General features: G+C 36.6%; 1 protein-coding gene across 4 annotated transcripts in view; it reads right to left on the bottom strand.

Annotated features, from left to right (window-relative positions):
- Positions 1-20,230, bottom strand: part of LOC127848901 (uncharacterized) — a 54,753-nt gene that overhangs the window by 9,045 nt on the left and 25,478 nt on the right. For all 4 annotated transcript variants that reach the window (XM_052381573.1, XM_052381572.1, XM_052381571.1 and 1 more), the window contains exons 5-10: positions 18,264-18,499; positions 11,868-12,032; positions 9,166-9,273; positions 4,630-4,750; positions 3,392-3,568; positions 3,001-3,049 (exon numbers count right to left, since the gene is read on the bottom strand). In XM_052381573.1, the coding sequence (XP_052237533.1) occupies positions 3,001-3,049; positions 3,392-3,568; positions 4,630-4,750; positions 9,166-9,273; positions 11,868-12,032; positions 18,264-18,499 (856 nt within the window). The remainder of the gene's footprint in view (positions 1-3,000; positions 3,050-3,391; positions 3,569-4,629; positions 4,751-9,165; positions 9,274-11,867; positions 12,033-18,263; positions 18,500-20,230) is intronic.

Genomic DNA, 20,230 nt, shown 5'->3' with positions numbered 1-20,230 from the left:
ATCTGTTAAAGTTGTTTGCATATAGCCATTTTCACTTTGCCCTTCTGTGACATACATTATGTGAGTCTAGGGATGCAAGAGGTTACAAAAATCATTAACCAGTTAACCTTTTTTCGTAACCGGTTATTAACCGGTTTCCGTAACCGGTTATTAACCGGTTAACTGAAACGCCTTAAGTAGTTAAAATGATTTATAGTACGTAACAAAAGTCATACCGTTCGAACCGCGCTGTAGAAACAAAAGTAATTTCAAATTTGAAATCGCATGCGTTGATAACATGCCAGTTTCATAAGAACATGTACTATACAATTTATTTTAATAATTGTGTAAATGTATGCAATATATTTAATTTATTTTTCCTGTGCAAATGCATAGGGAGAAAAAATTTAAAGAAATAAACAATGTTTATTTTCACGTGTTATTAACTTATTTTTGGTTTGGCCGCTTATATTATGTTCGCGTCGTATCGCTCACAAAAATGGTGTGTTCCTTTGTTCATTCTGTTTAATTTATAAAACTCAAATTGGCTTAATATAAAAATGTGTTTTCCCTTTCCGACGTTAAGTGGGTAATGTGTGTTCAGCGAATCCGCATCTCTTCTTATTCGATAATTGCATATTTTGTTGTTTGCATTTTATCGTTTGTAGCCGAAGTAGTATCGTTTGATTTTTATTATACAATGAAAAAATGTGGGTAAAATAAAGGACACAAATGCAAATTAAATTAATTTTGAAAGAAATGTAAGTTGAAAATCTAAGATAATCAGTACATTTATTTAATAGCGAAGTAACTAAGTATTATAATCTCAAATACTGATATGTTTGTTTACGTTCCAAAGCGCACACATTTTAAGCATTTACACAAATACTTAAGTTAACGGTTTTACTTTTTAAATATTTTTAATTGATCTTTAATTTTTAATTAGTTAATAATTTGATTTCTTAAATAAAACTTACATCGGACGGTAACGGTGTAATCGTTCCACGTAAATTATCATAATGATATTAATTTTTGATAAACAAAAACAACGTTAACTGGTCAAGATTTTAACTACAAATGCAATTCTTGATAAAATTGTTACTTTTAAACATGGTATTTTTGCGAGCAATCAGTGTTGGATATTGGTTAACAAAAAATCAAAATACGCCGTCCAATGTATCAAATGTTTTTTATCTCGAGTTCATTAAACGTATTAATTACGTATTCGAGTTCCGACTCACCGCACTTTGCTAGTTAAATTTTAGCGAGTCAAAAAACAATAGTGTAAGTTATCAAAACGTATCCCCTATTTGTATCACAAAGGTATTGATTAATTACTTTATTACCTTGTTGACACGTTATTTATTACCGTCGATGGTGCGGCATGTTGTTCTAACTAGTCACCAGCGCAAGTAGGCAGTATGTCACACGAAAAATGTGAAATCATACGAATTATTCTTTGAAAAAAAAACATAATAAAATATTTTTCCAGGTTAACCTTTTCCCGAAAATGTAACCGGTTAACTGGTCATTTTGGTAGGTTAACCGGTTAACCTCTTGCATCCCTAGTTAATAGTAACCGATGTGTATCTCGTATTTCTCCTGAGGCATGACAGTACCCAAAGTCACAAAGAGTATGTTCATATGTGTTTTGTTCTGAGAAAACTGGGCTTAACGCATGTGCGTAAAGTGTCGTCCCAGATTAGCCTGTGCAGTCCGCACAGGCTAATCAGGGACGACACTTTGCGCTTTTGTGGCATTTTTAGTTTCAAGGAAGTCCCTCCTTACCGAAAATCAAGTTTAGGCGGAAAGTGTCGTCCCTGATTAGCCTGTGCGGACTGCACAGGCTAATCTGGGACGACACTTTACCCACATGCATTATGACCAGCTTTCACAGAACAAGACACATATCTTTGAAATCAAGAAATCGTCGGAGACGGGTGATGCTCCCCAAAGTTTTTTTTGTCACAATATTGCACTATATATTCAGATAAAAGGAAACGTTTTGATGGGCATAACTTTGGACAAAATAATACAATGGATGGTTTAGCAACTTAAAAATTTCAAAGGGCCATAACTCTCTAAATAAATCATCTAACCAGAACCCACAAATAACATGCGCATCTCCTCAAAGTAGTTAAGCTTCCCATAAAGCTTCATTGAATTCCAGTCAGTAGTTGGGGGACAAGAATTGCACTATATGTACAGTTAATGGAAAATTTCAAAGGGCCATAACTCTGTGAAAATCATCCGACCAGAACCGGCTGATAATATGCACATCTCCTCTTGGTAGTGAAGCTTCCCATAAAGTTTAATTGAATTCCAGTCATTAATTGCTGAGAAATAGCCCGGACAAAAATTGTGCACGGACAGACGCACACACACGCACGGACAGACGAAGCGGCGACTATATGCTCCACCCAAAAATTTGTTGGGGGAGCATAAAAATCCTCTGACTAGAACCCCCTGATAATATGCACATGTCCTCTTAGTAGTAAAGCTTCCCATACCATAAAGTTTCATTGAATTCCGGTCATTAGTTGCTGAGAAATAGCCCAGACAAGAATTGCACTATATGTACAGTTAATGGAAAATTTCAAAGGGCCATAACTCTGTAAAAAAATCATCCGACCAGAACTGGCTGATAACATGCACATCTCCTCTTGGTAGTGAAGCTTTCTATCAAGTTTAATTGAATTCCGGTCATTAATTGCTGAGAAATAGCCCGGACAAAAATTGTGCACGGACGGACACACGCACGGACAGACGAAGCGGCGACTATATGCTTCCACCAAACAGTTTGGGGGAGCAAAAAAACTAACTAAGCATAACTTGCTTAATTAGTTTTTGGATAAATACACGAGAGTCTTAAACCTCTGAATACTATTGAATAAGTTATTTGAAATACTTATTTCAAACAAACTGGCAGTTCATTTGATTTTTGAACATATCAGATCATGCAATTGAATGAACATCATTATTTCAGCTAGCAAGTCTGTTAATGAGCTCTGTCCTACTGACCTGCCGTCCCCCTCCCCCTGGTCTAAATCTTCTCCCTTGTCACCCTGGCCTGAAACAGAAAACATTCACTCCAATGAGAAGCAAACCATAAACAGCAAGTGTGTTACCGAAACTGACAAACTATGAAAACTAAATTAAAAGGATCATATCTGCTTAAAGGACGACAAATCACATCCTAAGCAATTTGAATCAGTCACTGACAGGGGTGTGATTTCTAACAACCACAGGTACAAAAATCCCCTACCCCTCTCAGAGCTACCGTTTCACACTCACTAAACTCTTCATTTGTATATGTACAGAGAGTAAATAACTTTTTTTAAAATTATTTAATATTAAAAGGGAGGAAAAAGAGTGAAAGGACAAGTAATAACACTCCTAGTGATATACGCACCGACGGTCTTCTCTGAATGCAGAGTATTAAGTGTCCGTAGGTCGGTAGTCTTCATGAGTAGCTTGGCAAACAGAGTGTTGTCCTCAGGGTGGTTGGTGTTCACCATGTTCTGAAGGCTCTCTGTCAACTTGCTCTGGATCCTCTCCACCTGATCTAGCTGGCGCAGGCCAGGACGATCTACAAGAATAGCTCACCATTCTTATTAACCCTTTCACCCATAAGAAGCAAAGCGAAAATGGCTTTTGCAACCAGCATAAAACCAGCAACTCGCAGTCAGTTCAGGTTTTATGCTGTTTGCTGCTCATCAGTAACTAAGGGTTTGAAATGAAGCCGTTAAAACTTGAATTTAGTAAGAAAGGTTTTTAATTAAATGTAACTTTCTAATGGACTACAAATGCATAAAAACATCTATGTGGGAAAGGGTTAAAGTCGATGCTTTAAGGTGAACATTCCCATAACGAAAATGAAAAAAAATATTCAAAGTGTCTTCATGGAAAACTTCATTTTGTGTGCTTAACCTTTACCTCTTAGATACGCATTTTACGAGCTTTGTAGTCCCTTAGAAAATCAATTATATGAAATACTTTAGAAACAAATAAAATAATTAAGGCTTCATATCAAATCTTAATATACTGATGAGCTGCAGCATAAAACCTAAGCAAGTGACTGCAAGCCTGTTCTGGTTTTATGCTGGTTGCATATAGCCATGTTCACTTTTTTTTGAGTGGGAAAGGGTTTAAATCAATGCTTAAACGTTAATATTTGAATTTAGAAAATGATGACAATTAAGAGTCAGAACTTTTTGTCAATTCGCTGAGTGCTTATTAAAATAAGTCACCATATTTGTCTACTGCAACAGGTAAAGATATGCACTTGATAGAAATGCAAAAAATATAAGTATGTAGCTCCATTATTTATGAAAAATTGCCGGCACCATAAGCACTGCCAGAAGGCTCATTGAGTCGCCTTCTGAGAACACTGGGCATAATGCTTGTGCGTAAAGTGTCGTCCCAGATTAGCCTGTGCAGTCCGCACAGGCTAATCAGGGACGCCGCTTTCTGCTTTCATGTTATTTTTAGTTTCAAGGAAGTCCCTCCTTACCGAAAATCAAGTTAAGGCGGAAAGTGTCGTCCCTGATTAGCCTGTGCGGACTGCACAGGCTAATCTGGGACGACACTTTACGCACATGCATTTTGCCCAATTTTCACAGAACAAGAAACAATTGAGCAAGCACTCACCTGGGGACAGTAGAACTACAGCAGAGAAGAGAGCCAGCTCCTCGTCGGTCAGGTTGAACTTGTTGAAGCGCTCGGCAAAGTCAAACATGGAATCGAGAAGGAAGCCGACGCTGGTAGACAGCTGAAATGAGGTTAAAATCTGGGTCAAGCTAACTTGCACAATAATACATTGAAGCCTCATTTTGGGAAAACCGGTCTTAATGCATGATCGTACAGTGTCATCCTAGAATAACCTGAATCCATACACGGTAATAAGGTACAACACTTTATGCCTTGAATGGATTAGCCTGAATCCACACACAGCAATAAGGTACAACACTTTATGCCTTGAATGGATTAGCCTGAATCCACACACAGTAATAAGGTACAACACTTTATGCCTTGAATGGATTAGCCTGAATCCACACACAGTAATAAGGTACAACACTTTATGCCTTGAATGGATTAGCCTGAATCCACACACAGTAATAAGGTACAACACTTTATGCCTTGAATGGATTAGCCTGAATCCACACACAGTAATAAGGTACAACACTTTATGCCTTGAATGGATTAGCCTGAATCCATACACGGTAATAAGGTACAACACTTTATGCCTTGAATGGATTAGCCTGAATCCACACACAGCAATAAGGTACAACACTTTATGCCTTGAATGGATTAGCCTGAATCCACACACAGTAATAAGGTACAACACTTTATGCCTTGAATGGAATAGCCTGAATCCACACACAGTAATAAGGTACAACACTTTATGCCTTGAATGGATTAGCCTGAATCCATACACGGTAATAAGGTACAACACTTTATGCCTTGAATGGATTAGCCTGAATCCACACACAGTAATAAGGTACAACACTTTATGCCTTGAATGAGATTAGCCTGAATCCATACACGGTAATAAGGTACAACACTTTATGCCTTGAATGGATTAGCCTGAATCCACACACAGCAATAAGGTACAACACTTTATGCCTTGAATGGATTAGCCTGAATCCACACACAGCAATAAGGTACAACACTTTATGCCTTGAATGGATTAGCCTGAATCCATACACGGTAATAAGGTACAACACTTTATGCCTTGAATGGATTAGCCTGAATCCACACACAGCAATAAGGTACAACACTTTATGCCTTGAATGGATTAGCCTGAATCCACACACAGTAATAAGGTACAACACTTTATGCCTTGAATGGAATAGCCTGAATCCACACACAGTAATAAGGTACAACACTTTATGCCTTGAATGGATTAGCCTGAATCCACACACAGTAATAAGGTACAACACTTTATGCCTTGAATGGATTAGCCTGAATCCACACACAGTAATAAGGTACAACACTTTATGCCTTGAATGGATTAGCCTGAATCCACACACAGTAATAAGGTACAACACTTAATGCCTTGAATGGATTAGCCTGAATCCACACACAGTAATAAGGTACAACACTTTATGCCTTGAATGGAATAGCCTGAATCCACACACAGTAATAAGGTACAACACTTTATGCCTTGAATGGAATAGCCTGAATCCACACACAGTAATAAGGTACAACACTTTATGCCTTGAATGGATTAGCCTGAATCCACACACAGTAATAAGGTACAACACTTTATGCCTTGAATGGATTAGCCTGAATCCACACACAGTAATAAGGTACAACACTTTATGCCTTGAATGGATTAGCCTGAATCCACACACAGTAATAAGGTACAACACTTTATGCCTTGAATGGATTAGCCTGAATCCACACACAGTAATAAGGTACAACACTTTATGCCTTGAATGGATTAGCCTGAATCCACACACAGCAATAAGGTACAACACTTTATGCCTTGAATGGAATAGCCTGAATCCACACACAGTAATAAGGTACAACATTTTATGCCTTGAATGGATTAGCCTGAATCCACACACAGTAATAAGGTACAACACTTTATGCCTTGAATGGATTAGCCTGGATCCACACACAGTAATAAGGTACAACACTTTATGCCTTGAATGGATTAGCCTGAATCCACACACAGTAATAAGGTACAACACTTTATGCCTTGAATGGATTAGCCTGAATCCACACACAGTAATAAGGTACAACACTTTATGCCTTGAATGGATTAGCCTGAATCCACACACAGTAATAAGGTACAACACTTTATGCCTTGAATGGATTAGCCTGAATCCACACACGGTAATAAGGTACAACACTTTATGCCTTGAATGGAATAGCCTGAATCCACACACAGCAATAAGGTACAACACTTTATGCCTTGAATGGAATAGCCTGAATCCACACACAGCAATAAGGTACAACACTTTATGCCTTGAATGGAATAGCCTGAATCCACACACAGCAATAAGGTACAACACTTTATGCCTTGAATGGAATAGCCTGAATCCACACACAGTAATAAGGTACAACACTTTATGCCTTGAATGGATTAGCCTGAATCCACACACAGTAATAAGGTACAACACTTTATGCCTTGAATGGAATAGCCTGAATCCTCACACAGTAATAAGGTACAACACTTTATGCCTTGAATGGATTAGCCTGAATCCACACACAGTAATAAGGTACAACACTTTATGCCTTGAATGGATTAGCCTGAATCCACACACAGTAATAAGGTACAACACTTTATGCCTTGAATGGATTAGCCTGAATCCACACACAGTAATAAGGTACAACACTTTATGCCTTGAATGGATTAGCCTGAATCCACACACGGTAATAAGGTACAACACTTTTTGCCTTGAATGAGATTAGCCTGAATCCATACACGGTAATAAGGTACAACACTTTATGCCTTGAATGGATTTTCATTTAAGAGACTTTCTTTCAATGTAAACTTTCATAAAAGCGGAAAAGGTTGTCCGTTATCAGCCTATGCGGACTGCACAAGTTAATCTGGGATGAACCTTTACACACATACATTAATTTTTTAGGCAACATTTCCCAGAATGCGACATGTTTTGTCATTTGAATTACAAACTAGGCTTAAAGCTGTTTAAGAATGCGACATGTTTTGTCTATTGAATTACAAACTAGGCTTAAAGCTGTCTAAGCGTAAATGCTGTTTTGCCCTTCTGGGACTAGTCTTATTTAGAAGACACGCAAATAATTTAGAGATACTATTTATATTGGCTAAATTCTTTGGAAGTTTTATCGGGGAAAAGTCAATTATGTGGTGGACACCAGAAAGTTTAAATTTTCATCAATTTGCGTAAAATTGCAAAATAACATTACCAACTCATAATGTTTTAGTTCAGAAGTCCATTTTTATCTCAAAAATATCTTCGAATTGAAGTAAGAAAGGCATAAATTCTTCAGTTAAACTTCTGCTTAAATCGCAAAATCACTGCCCTGTTGCCATGTCATGAAACTGATTTAAAATATGAACCAATCAGAAGAAGGCATTACAGTGTAACATGTACGCGTAATTTTATTTAACACAGACTTTTACCTAAGTAGATCTAGTATGCTCATCTTTGTCGATTTAATAAGCAAAACAGATAAACATCCAATTTCACAATCACTAGCATGGTAATCTTTTTATTATCTGTTTAGACTGCTGATCTCACAAGAGCTTGCAGGCAACCATCGTTTATAAGTAAATGCTAACAAACAGCTCCTTATGTTTTGACAAGTTGTTTAAAACCTGCTAATAAATACAAAACAAACATGGCAGAAGTGCTAGACTTGTTATTGGAATTTAGTCGTTGCATTACAGAAACTACGTTCTGTGCATCGACCTGTCTGTACAAAATGCCTAGATTTGTACTTAAAACTTTGTAATGAAAGACAAAGTTGAAGTTGTGCATTTTATCAAATTAAAACTTTCTTAGGACATTCTCACCATTTCTGAAAATGACTAAATTGACGACAGCCTGATCCCGGACAATAGTTCAAGAGGAATATGAGCATTGTTTAGCAAACATCAGTCTGTCTATTATAATGATGGGTGGATGTATGGTTAGGAATTACCACTGCCCCGACGACTATTGTTCAAAGTTAAGTAACAGGTCCTTCCTTGTCAAAACAGCAAGTTAGGCCAGAAAGTAGGCCAAACTCGATCCTCGGTTCATGCCGAACAGATGATGCTCCTAGTCTCATTTATTTACAGCAAAAAAGATAGTAATCAAACACAGATGACAAAACTTTACTTTTAACCCTTTGCATGCTGGGAAATTTGTCATCTGCTAAAATGTTGTCTGCTAAATTTCTAATTTCGATTTTTTTTTCAAAGAATACTATCGGAATAGCAAACAGTTTGGATCCTGAGAACGTGGCGTCTCATCTGGATCCAAACTGTTTGCACAGGCCTTCAAAATTCGGTTCCCGCACTGAAAGGGTTAAATCCAGTAAGCAAGGTCATAATTTGTTTTCTCAAAAGACTCATACATGCATTTCCTTATTTTTGGTCTAAGTAAAATGACACAAGCAGACAAATACACATACCATCTCATGTAATAAAAAAACCCATATGATTTAACCATACACATACATGTAGACACACTAACAATAGCTTACCCCAGTTGTTTGTCGTCTGAACAGTTTTCCATTTGCAAACATCATCGTGTTTGATTCCGTGTCAAACAAACAGGCCAGTCTAACAAGCAGAACTTCAAATGTGGCAGCCTGTGGATGAACACATTGTAATATAAACGGACATAAAAAATTATAAAAACACTATAAAAAGATAATTGGATACGAAGATTTACATAAAGTTAAATGTTATATGAAACAAGAGTCGAACCTGCAACCCCTGGTTTGTGACCCCATTGGACGAACACAAGACCGAGGATCTGCTACAAATTCTTTTGGACCTCAAACATTCATGTTGAAGTACATGTAAAAGTTGTTTGTTAAACGCTTTCCCACTCAGAGGCAACATAAAAATGGCTATGTGCAAACAGCATAAAACCAGAACAGTCTGTTCAGGTTTTATGCTGTTTGCTGCTCTTCAGTATCTAAGGGTTGGAAATGAAGCCTTAAAAACTTGAATTTAGTAAGAAAGATCTTTGATTAAATTTAACTTTCTAAGGAACTACAAGTGCATCAAAATACATACCTAAGTGGTAAAAGGTTATTGATGAAAGAATTTTCAAGTCATGGAAGTGTACCTCCCATTGATGAAAGAATGTTCAAGTCATGGAAGTGTACCTCCCATTGATGAAAGAATGTTCAAGTCATGGAAGTGTACCTCCCATTGATGAAAGTGTCTAAGTGGTAAAGGGTTTATATCTTGGCTCGGCTAGGCACATACACGAGATGAAAATTAGGGCTTTATTACAAACATGACTACAAATATACTCACATAGATTTTTGGTAGGCATAACAGCCATGCCTGTGGCTGACTTCATGGGCAGATAACTTAGGAATCTATTAACTTGCACATCTACACTTCATGGCGACAACACATTTCAAGTTTACAGTCTATATCTTGAGAAATGTGGAAGTAATACCCACCACAAACTAAGAACATGTCATGCTGCTGTCATAGAAATAGTTAAAGGGTACATAACCCAAGAACATAATTTTTGTTCGTTTCAAATGTCAAATGTGTCTCATACTGAATTTTAGATATCCATGGCATCCAGCTTAAAGCGGCTAATGAGCAACAAACCAAGGTGTCTTGTAGCATTAGCACCATAGCTACAATAGTTGTTTCAGATTCAGAAGACTTACTAAGAAGTTGGGATAGAAAAGTCACCATCTTGCTCTACATTAACCCATTTATGCCTAGTGGACTCTCCCATTCCTTCTGAATTGGATCAATTTATTTCCAAAATTAGGGATGTCTAGTATATTTATTTCTATATTTATGATATTTCTTATAAAAATTCCTTGTAGCAAACAGCGCAGACCCTGTGAGACGCCGCATGATTCGGCGTCTCATCTGGGTCTACTTTGTTTGCCAAGGGTCTTTTTTCTAGATGCTAGGCATAAATGGGTTTAGTACACAGGTATTATTGTTAGTTTGACATTGACGCTTCATTTCCTTTAGTCAGATATCTTTGTGAAAAATTTAAATCACAAGTGCTATTACATGTTTTCCAGACCCCCTTTAAGAGCAAACTTGCCATGTTGGACCTGGATGTCTGTGACTGAGACACTTAAGTATGATAAAATGGAGATGACAGATGCCTTAAGACCTTGTGTTAAATTTATTGTCAGACATTCACTCTGATTAAAACAATAAACACGTGATTATTTTTTTATCTTTATTGTTCTTTATTTCTTCAATACAAAATAGTTACACATGTTGCAAAGATAATTACTTTAATTCGGGCTAGTTAAAATGTATTCAGGCTGGTGAAATTTCCAACTGGGCTAGTGCCTTAAAAAAATAAGGCAAAGACTGTATTAAGTTTCATAATGACAGGCAGAAAACAGGGCCTAGTTCAAGACATAAAGTACACAAGTCAGGTGCACCAGGACAAACAAACATTGCAGCATGACAGACCGAATTAGAGACCAGCCTACAAACCAATTGACATGGTGCTTTTAGTAAACACCCACAAACTTTGCTTGCGATGTACAATATTAATCAACTTCTGACAACTAATCGTACATTTCTTCAACTGCTATAATTTTTATATTAACGACAGCCATCCTATACTATTACCATGATATTCTGAATTAATACTGAAATCAAGTTTTCCAAATACTGAACTCAAAGTGTTCACTATAGTTTCTGTAGGACATAAAGATACTGAACTCAGTAAGTATTTCAGAGTTTACCTACAGGTGCTGCTGTCTCTTCACAACTACATCTATAAAAAGACCAGCTCCTGTGACCTTTCAGAGGAAAATGAAAACCTAAATGTTGTGCCAAAATAGGTCAAATTTATCCCCACTGCCCGGGTATTCGCCAAAGATATAATGTTGGAAGATACTGAACACAATATCATAACAGTGTTTGTGAAGGACACACAAATACTAACTTCAGTTTACATTCATAGAATTATGAATACTTCATACTTTACAAAATTATGAATCAATATTAACCCTTTGCATGTTGGGAAATTTGTTGTCTGCTAAAATGTCGTCTGCTGAATTTCTAAAATTAGCATTTTCTTCGATTTTTTCAAAGAATACTATCAGAATAGCAAACAGTTTGGATCCTAATGAGACACCACGTTCTGTGGCGTCTCATCTGGATCCAAACTGTTTGCAAAGGCCTTCAAAATTTGGTTCCAGCACTGAAAGAGTTAATTGGTTTAGTTCACCTTTAGCAGAGTAATTTGGTCGTCCTGGTTCAGTAGCAGGAATCCTGGGATAGCCTTCGCAAAGTCCACCACCGATTTAATGGCAGGGGCAAAGAACTCTGAGAAATCTGTCCAATCCTGATTATCCGTGTTATCAGATCCCGCGTTGAAATTCAAGGGACAGGCCTGCAAATAGAGAACAAGGTGAGAACAAACAAGCAAATTCATTGAATTGATATCCCCGCCAATATGCTTCTGGACACTAAAGTGATATATTTGACACTCAAACAAGAGATATGTTTGTCAGAAACACAATGCCCCCTAATGCACCGCTTTGATTTTTTTTTTACCTTTGACCTTGAAGGATGACCTTGACCTTTCACCACTCAAAATGTGCAGCTCCATGAGATACACATGCATGCCACATATCAAGTTGATATCTTCAATATTGCAAAAGTTATGACCAAGGTTAAAGTTTTGGTTAAAGTTTTGGGACACACACACACACATACAATGACAGACAGACCCAAAACAATATACCCCCGATCTTTCGATCCATGGGCATAAAAAGCATTTTTTCAAGATACAAAGGGCCATAACTCCGTTATTAACAGATGGTGTACAATGCCATCATCCTAGTATCCATATATATACTCATACCAAGTTTCAATAAAATCCGTCAAAGCACTTCCAAGACATGGCTCCGGACGGACGGTAAGACGGACGGACAACGCCAAAACAATATCCCTCCGCCGATGGCGGGAGATAATAAAGTATAAACCAGTGCTCAGACAGTGAAAGTTAAGTTGGAAACTTTTGAAAATGACGCTGAAATTTTCAGCAACTCCTACACTTTAAATTTCGGCAAATGAATGATAAAAATCGACCTCCAATGTAGACAACCATACTTTTGTAATGCCTACAAACAAAGGCTTGGTAACCATGTGCACTCCAGTTTAAACATAATGCCTACAGGAAAAATAGCACTCTGCAGCAATCTGTGCACAAGTTAGACCTATTAACAACAAGGAATTATGTAGTTACATAAAATAAATGGTTACCAGATCACTAGTATTGATAGCAGTTGTTTGCTTCTTAACTAGTGGAAGCAAATGGTCTTAAGAAAAGCCATTTCAACAAGATGTGTTTGTGAAACACAATGTCCCCCTATATGATGTTTGACCTTGAAGGATGACCCTTGACCTTGTGAAGGATGACCTTGACCTTGACCTTTCACCACTCAAAATGTGCAGCTCCATGAGATATAAAAATCAAATGCAGGTCGTTAGAACATGTATGCGGCCATTTGCAATGTACGAAAAGTGTTATCGTAAAATTCTTATGCGTGATTGGCTGTTGCTATACACATGTGTGCTGGTTTCTCTATTAAAACAGGGACATAGGTCCCTGATTAAAATTGTTTTCTTATGCGTGATTGGCTGTTGCTATATATACTCGTGGACTGGTTTACCACATTAAATAATTATTATCGGAAAATAACATACCTCCAGTTAAAAAAGTGTGCTAGTCCGCAGATTAATCATAACTATTTATATAAACTTTGTTTTTTATTTTCGAAAAATATTAAAGTTTCGTTCTCGAAACAAATTTTACCACGGAAATTTTACTTGTCCCCGGACAAGCCAGCTTTCAAAAACTGCTTGCCCGGAAGGGTAAATTGACGACTCGGACAACTCGGACAGCATATTTCAGAACCCCTGCTAAAAATGTGTCCACTTCATAGTGCTAAGTAGCCTATGTTCATGATAATAAAACGCATTATTTGTTAATCCTTTGTATTTTCTTTGGTGAATATACTTGGTAAATCTCCAATTACAAATTAAAGAAATCCCGTCAACATGTGACATTAAACCCAGAACAACAAATGGGTCACAATGACCTTAGCTGACAAAGAAATTTTAGCAAAGATTATTATGTTGACCTAGAACTTTGTCAATATTTATAATTGACAGTTATGTCTGAAGATTGCGCATGTATGTACAAGTTTATGGATACGGTTATTAGGGTAAAATATAACTGTACACTGGGAGGTATACTTCCATAACTTGAACATTCTTTCATCAATGGGAGGTACACTTCCATGACTTGAACATTCTTTCATCAATGGGAGGTACACTTCCATGACTTGAACAGTCTTTCATCAATGGGAGGTACACTTCCATGACTTTAACATTCTTTCATCAATAACCTTTTACCACTTAGGTATGTACTTTGATGCATTTGTAGTCCCATAGAAAGTTACATTTAATAAACACCTTTCTTACTATATTCAAGTTTTCAAAGCTTCATTACCAACCCTTAAATACTGATGAGCAGCAAACAGCATAAAACCTGAACAGACTGAGAGTATCACGCAGGCTGTTCTGGTTTTATGCTGTTTGCACATAGCCATCTTCACTTTGCTTCTGAGTGGTTAAGGGATAAATAGAAGTGGGAATGTACAGACATTCAGACATAAAAAAATCTAGATCTAGAGGAAACAAGAATGATATTGATTAACTCACAGCATGTTACCACATTAATATGTGTAGTTCATTAAAATCGATTCAGTTTTGATTCATTTACTAACTATTGTTTCAATCCTCCATGTAAAACTTGTTAATCCATTGGTGTAGATACAAAACAGTATATCTTGGATAAATCAAGCAACACTGAGGAAATATTGAATGAAAGTAAAAGGAATGATTAAGTCAAACAAGAAATGTCAAACTATAATACTAAAAGGAGTATTTGACTCTCTATAACCTTGTTAAATTTTTGGAAACAAATCTATTAACAAACAAGATGTGTTTGTGAAACACAATGTCCCCCTATATGATGTTTGACATTGTAGGATGACCTTGACCTTGTGAAGGATGACCTTGACCTTGACCTTTCACCACTCAAAATGTGCAGCTCCATGAGATACACATGCATGCCAAATATCAAGTTGCTATCTTCAATATTGCAAAAGTATAAATAAAATAAGCGATTTGGGCCACATATATTTGACCTCTGACCTTGAAGGATGACCTTGACCTTGACCTTTCACCACTCAAAATGAGCAGCTCCATGAGATGCACATGCATGCCAAATATCAAGTTGCTATCTTCAATATTGCAAAAGTATTCATAAAATGAGCGATGTTGGCCACATATAATTGACCTCTGACCTTGAAGGATGACCTTGACCTTGACCTTTCACCACTCAAAATGTGCAGCTCCATGAGATACACATGCATGCCAAATATCAAGTTGCTATCTTCAATATTGCAAAAGTATTCATAAAATGAGCGATTTTAGCCACATATATTTGACCTCTGACCTTGAAGGATGACCTTGACCTTGACCTTTCACCACTCAAAATGTGCAGCTTCATGAGATACACATGCATGCCAAATATGAAGTTGCTATCTTCAATATAGCAAAAGTTATTGCAAAATGTTAAAGTTGGCGCAAACAGACAGACCAACAGACAGACCAACAGACAGACCAACAGACAGGGCAAAAACAATATGTCCCCCACTACTATAGTGGGGGACATAAAAAGTGTACTCTACTATAATAATAGTAGTCCAGGTCTCGATACAGGCCTTTCTTTGTTCAGTCCTTCATTCAGTTGCTGTATGTGACAGATTTTACATATATTTTTGCAATTACTTTGCTTTCAACTTAACTGTTTAATTTTCTATTTTTTAATATTGTTTGATATAATAATGGTGAGGAATTGGTTTAAAACACAAATCTGCCTGTACTCATTCCTCCGGATGAAGAACAACAAATAAATGACATTTAGAATACATCATTCAAAAACAAAAAACAAAATACACCTCCTTAAATATAACAATCAATAAGCTATCAAACATTACACACAACATGTTTACTGCTTATACTTCTAGTACAAAAAAAGCCTGAACATGCCTATTTCAACTCAATGATTGTTTTTTCATCTTATCGTGCCTGGCATTCTTTTCCTGCTGCCACAAATGGTAATTTAATACAAAGTGCAAAGGCTAGCTTGATGCCAAACTGTCAATGACACACCATGTTTTCAATGTAGAAGTGCTCACACACAAACACACTACATGAGTAGGAGTCCTGTATTAACAGATAAAGGAAAATTCAGTATTAAAGCACAAACAAGTTACAAAAATAGTCCTTTATTCACACAATTTGCGTCATTGACCAGTTCAAGGAGGGTGTTGATCTTACGATTAATAGCAAACTGTGAATTTTGTTGCAATAACACATAATATAAAGTTGAGTCAGAGATATAAACAAACATGTTTCCAAGATACAGTAAATACCATATCACCAACGTGATAATGTATGATATGTGTTTTCCAGAGCTTAAACCTCAACTATATGTCAACTGAACTTTAGAGCATTGGACTTCTTAACTGTAAAAATAAAAATGAACAAGAGTTGTGTTTGTAAGAAACACAATGCCCACTTATGCACCGCTTTTTTTGTTGACCTTTGACCTTGAAGGATGACCTTGACCTTTCACCACTCAAAATGTGCAACTCCATGAGATACACATGCATGCCAAATATCAAGTTGCTATGTTCAATATTTCAAAAGTTATTGCAAAACTTAACTATATTAAAGTTTTAAATTTTCGACCTTTGACCTTGAATCTTTCACCACTCAAAATGTGCAGCTCCATGAGATACACATGCATGCCAAATATCAAGTTGCTATGTTCAATATTTCTAAACTTATTGCAAAACTTTAATATATTAAAGTTTAAAATGTTTGGCCTTTGACCTTGAAGGATGACATTGACCACGACCTTTCACCACTTAAAATGTGCAACTCCATGAGATACACATGCATGCCAAATATCAAGTTGCTATGTTCAATATTTCAAAGTTATTGCAAAACTTTACTAAATTAAAGTTTAAAATTTTCAACCTTTGACCTTGAATGATGGCCTTGACCTTGACCTTTCACCACTCAAAATGTGCAGCTCCATGAGATACACATGCATGCCAAATATCAAGTTGCTATGTTCAATATTTCAAAAGTTATTGCAAAACTTAAATAAAGTTTTAATTTTTTTATTTTGACCTTGAAATATGACCTTGACCTTTCACCACTCAAAATGTGCAGCTCCATGAGATACACATGCATGCCAAATATCAAGTTGCTATGTTCAATATTTCAAAAGTTATTGCAAAACTTTACTATATTAAAGTTTTAAATTTTCGACCTTTGACCTTGAAGGATGACCTTGACCTTTCACCACTTAAAATGTGCAGCTCCATGAGATACACATGCATGCCACATATCAAGTTGCTATGTTCAATATTTTAAAAGTTATTGCAAAACTTTAATATATTAAAGTTTTAAATTTTTGACCTTTGACCTTGAAGGATGACCTTGGCCTTTCACCACTCAAAATGTGCAGCTCCATGAGATACACATGCATGCCAAATATCAAGTTGCTATGTTCAATATTTCAAAAGTTATTGCAAAACTTTACTTTAACCTTAAAGTTTTGGGACAGAATGACAGACAGGCCAAAAACAATATATCCCCGATCTATTGATCCGGGGGCATAAAAAATAGTTTGTAATTAAAATAGAAGCCAGTCGGACTTGTGTTGGTTATAATTAATAATTATTTACTTCAATATAAAATCAATGCCTAGTGCTAACTCTAATAGGTGATTGTTTTTGTTTTATTTTAATTCAATGTTTACAGCAAGATTGTTCATATAATGCTTAACTTTTCCCACGCAGAAGCAAAGTTTACTACAACCAGCATAAAATCAGAACAGCCTGCTGTTTGCTGCTCGTCTGGCAGTGCCTCAAGGTTGGAAATGAAGCCTTTAATACTTAATTATATAACAAAAAGTCTTCGATTTTATTTGCTTTTCTAAGGGGCTAAAACATGTCAAAGTGTGAATGGGGAAAAGGTTGAAATATATGACAGACAACAGAGTTTACCATTTTGAAATGAGGAAAGAGTTCAAATATATGACCGACAACATAGTTTACTGTCTGAAAAGGGGAAAGGGTTCAAATATATGATAGAGAGTTTATCGTCTAAAAAGGGGAAAGTGTTTCAATATATGACATGCAAGAGTTAACAATCTAACAAGAGATGTGTTTGTCAGAAACACAATGCCCCCTACTGCGACACTTTGAAGCCATATATTTGACCTTTGACCTTGAAAGATGACCTTGACCTTTCACCACTCAAAATGTGCAGCTCCATGAGATACACATGCATGCCAAATATCAAGTTGCTATCTTCAATAATGCAAAAGTTATGACCAAGGTTAAAGTTTTGGGACAGAATGATAGACACATACAAAGACAGACAGGCCAAAAACAATATACCCCCGATCATTCGATCCGGGGGCATAAAAAGAGGAAAGGGTTTGAATATATGACATGCAAGAGTTTACCATCTGAGCCGGGCAGTCGACGTAGTCATTCTGCAGCAGAGATATATCCCTCATGACCTTGACCTTCTGTGGCCCAAGGTCGCAGGTCTGGTGGTGAGCAAGGATGACTGACTGGACAAGATCTTGCTGACTCAGCGCTGACGTCATCGCCGTGACAACCATTGCCAGGTTGGACTTCTGCATCTGTTCAATGATGCGCGCCTTCTCTTTCTTTGGTACTCTGCCAAATCTCACCGCTGCAATGAATGTTGATATAGATTGATAAATTCATTTTGATTTGGCTTTCTATCAATGATGGTGTGCACCGCTGCAATGAATGTTGATATAGATTGATAAATTCAGTTTGATTTGGCTTTCTATCAATGATGGTGTGCACCGCTGCAATGAATGTTGATATAGATTGATAAATTCATTTTGATTTGGCTTTCTATCAATGATGGTGTGCGCTGCAATGAATGTTGATATAGATTGATAAATTCAGTTTGATTTGGCTTTCTATCAATGATGGTGTGCACCGCTGCAATGAATGTTGATATAGATTGATAAATTCAGTTTGATTTGGCTTTCTATCAATGATGGTGTGCACTGCTGCAATGAATGTTGATATAGATTGATAAATTCAGTTTGATTTGGCTTTCTATCAATGATGGTGTGCGCTGCAATGAATGTTGATATAGATTGATAAATTCAGTTTGATTTGGCTTTCTATCAATGATGGTGTGCGCTGCAATGAATGTTGATATAGATTGATAAATTCAGTTTGATTTGGCTTTCTATCAATGATGGTGTGCACCGCTGCAATGAATGTTGATATAGATTGATAAATTCAGTTTGATTTGGCTTTCTATCAATGATGGTGTGCACCGCTGCAATGAATGTTGATATAGATTGATAAATTCAGTTTGATTTGGCTTTCTATCAATGATGGTGTGCACTGCTGCAATGAATGTTGATATAGATTGATAAATTCAGTTTGATTTGGCTTTCTATCAATGATGGTGTGCACCGCTGCAATGAATGTTGATATAGATTGATAAATTCAGTTTGATTTGGCTTTCTATCAATGATGGTGTGCACCGCTGCAATGAATGTTGATATAGATTGATAAATTCAGTTTGATTTGGCTTTCTATCAATGATGGTGTGCACCGCTGCAATGAATGTTGATATAGATTGATAAATTCAGTTTGATTTGGCTTTCTATCAATGATGGTGTGCACCGCTGCAATGAATGTTGATATAGATTGATAAATTCAGTTTGATTTGGCTTTCTATCAATGATGGTGTGCACCGCTGCAATGAATGTTGATATAGATTGATAAATTCAGTTTGATTTGGCTTTCTATCAATGATGGTGTGCACCGCTGCAATGAATGTTGATATAGATTGATAAATTCAGTTTGATTTGGCTTTCTATCAATGATGGTGTGCACCGCTGCAATGAATGTTGATATAGATTGATAAATTCAGTTTGATTTGGCTTTCTATCAATGATGGTGTGCACCGCTGCAATGAATGTTGATATAGATTGATAAATTCAGTTTGATTTGGCTTTCTATCAATGATGGTGTGCACCGCTGCAATGAATGTTGATATAGATTGATAAATTCAGTTTGATTTGGCTTTCTATCAATGATGGTGTGCACCGCTGCAATGAATGTTGATATAGATTGATAAATTCAGTTTGATTTGGCTTTCTATCAATGATGGTGTGCACCGCTGCAATGAATGTTGATATAGATTGATAAATTCAGTTTGATTTGGCTTTCTATCAATGATGGTGTGCACCGCTGCAATGAATGTTGATATAGATTGATAAATTCAGTTTGAATTGGCTTTCTATCAATGATGGTGTGCACCGCTGCAATGAATGTTGATATAGATTGATAAATTCAGTTTGATTTGGCTTTCTATCAATGATGGTGTGCACCGCTGCAATGAATGTTGATATAGATTGATAAATTCAGT

The sequence above is a fragment of the Dreissena polymorpha genome, chromosome 10 (genome assembly GCF_020536995.1).
Source record: "Dreissena polymorpha isolate Duluth1 chromosome 10, UMN_Dpol_1.0, whole genome shotgun sequence".
Lineage (NCBI taxonomy): Eukaryota > Metazoa > Mollusca > Bivalvia > Myida > Dreissenidae > Dreissena > Dreissena polymorpha.
Note: the sequence above shows the minus strand (reverse complement) of the source record. Positions and strands in the feature narration are given on the sequence as shown.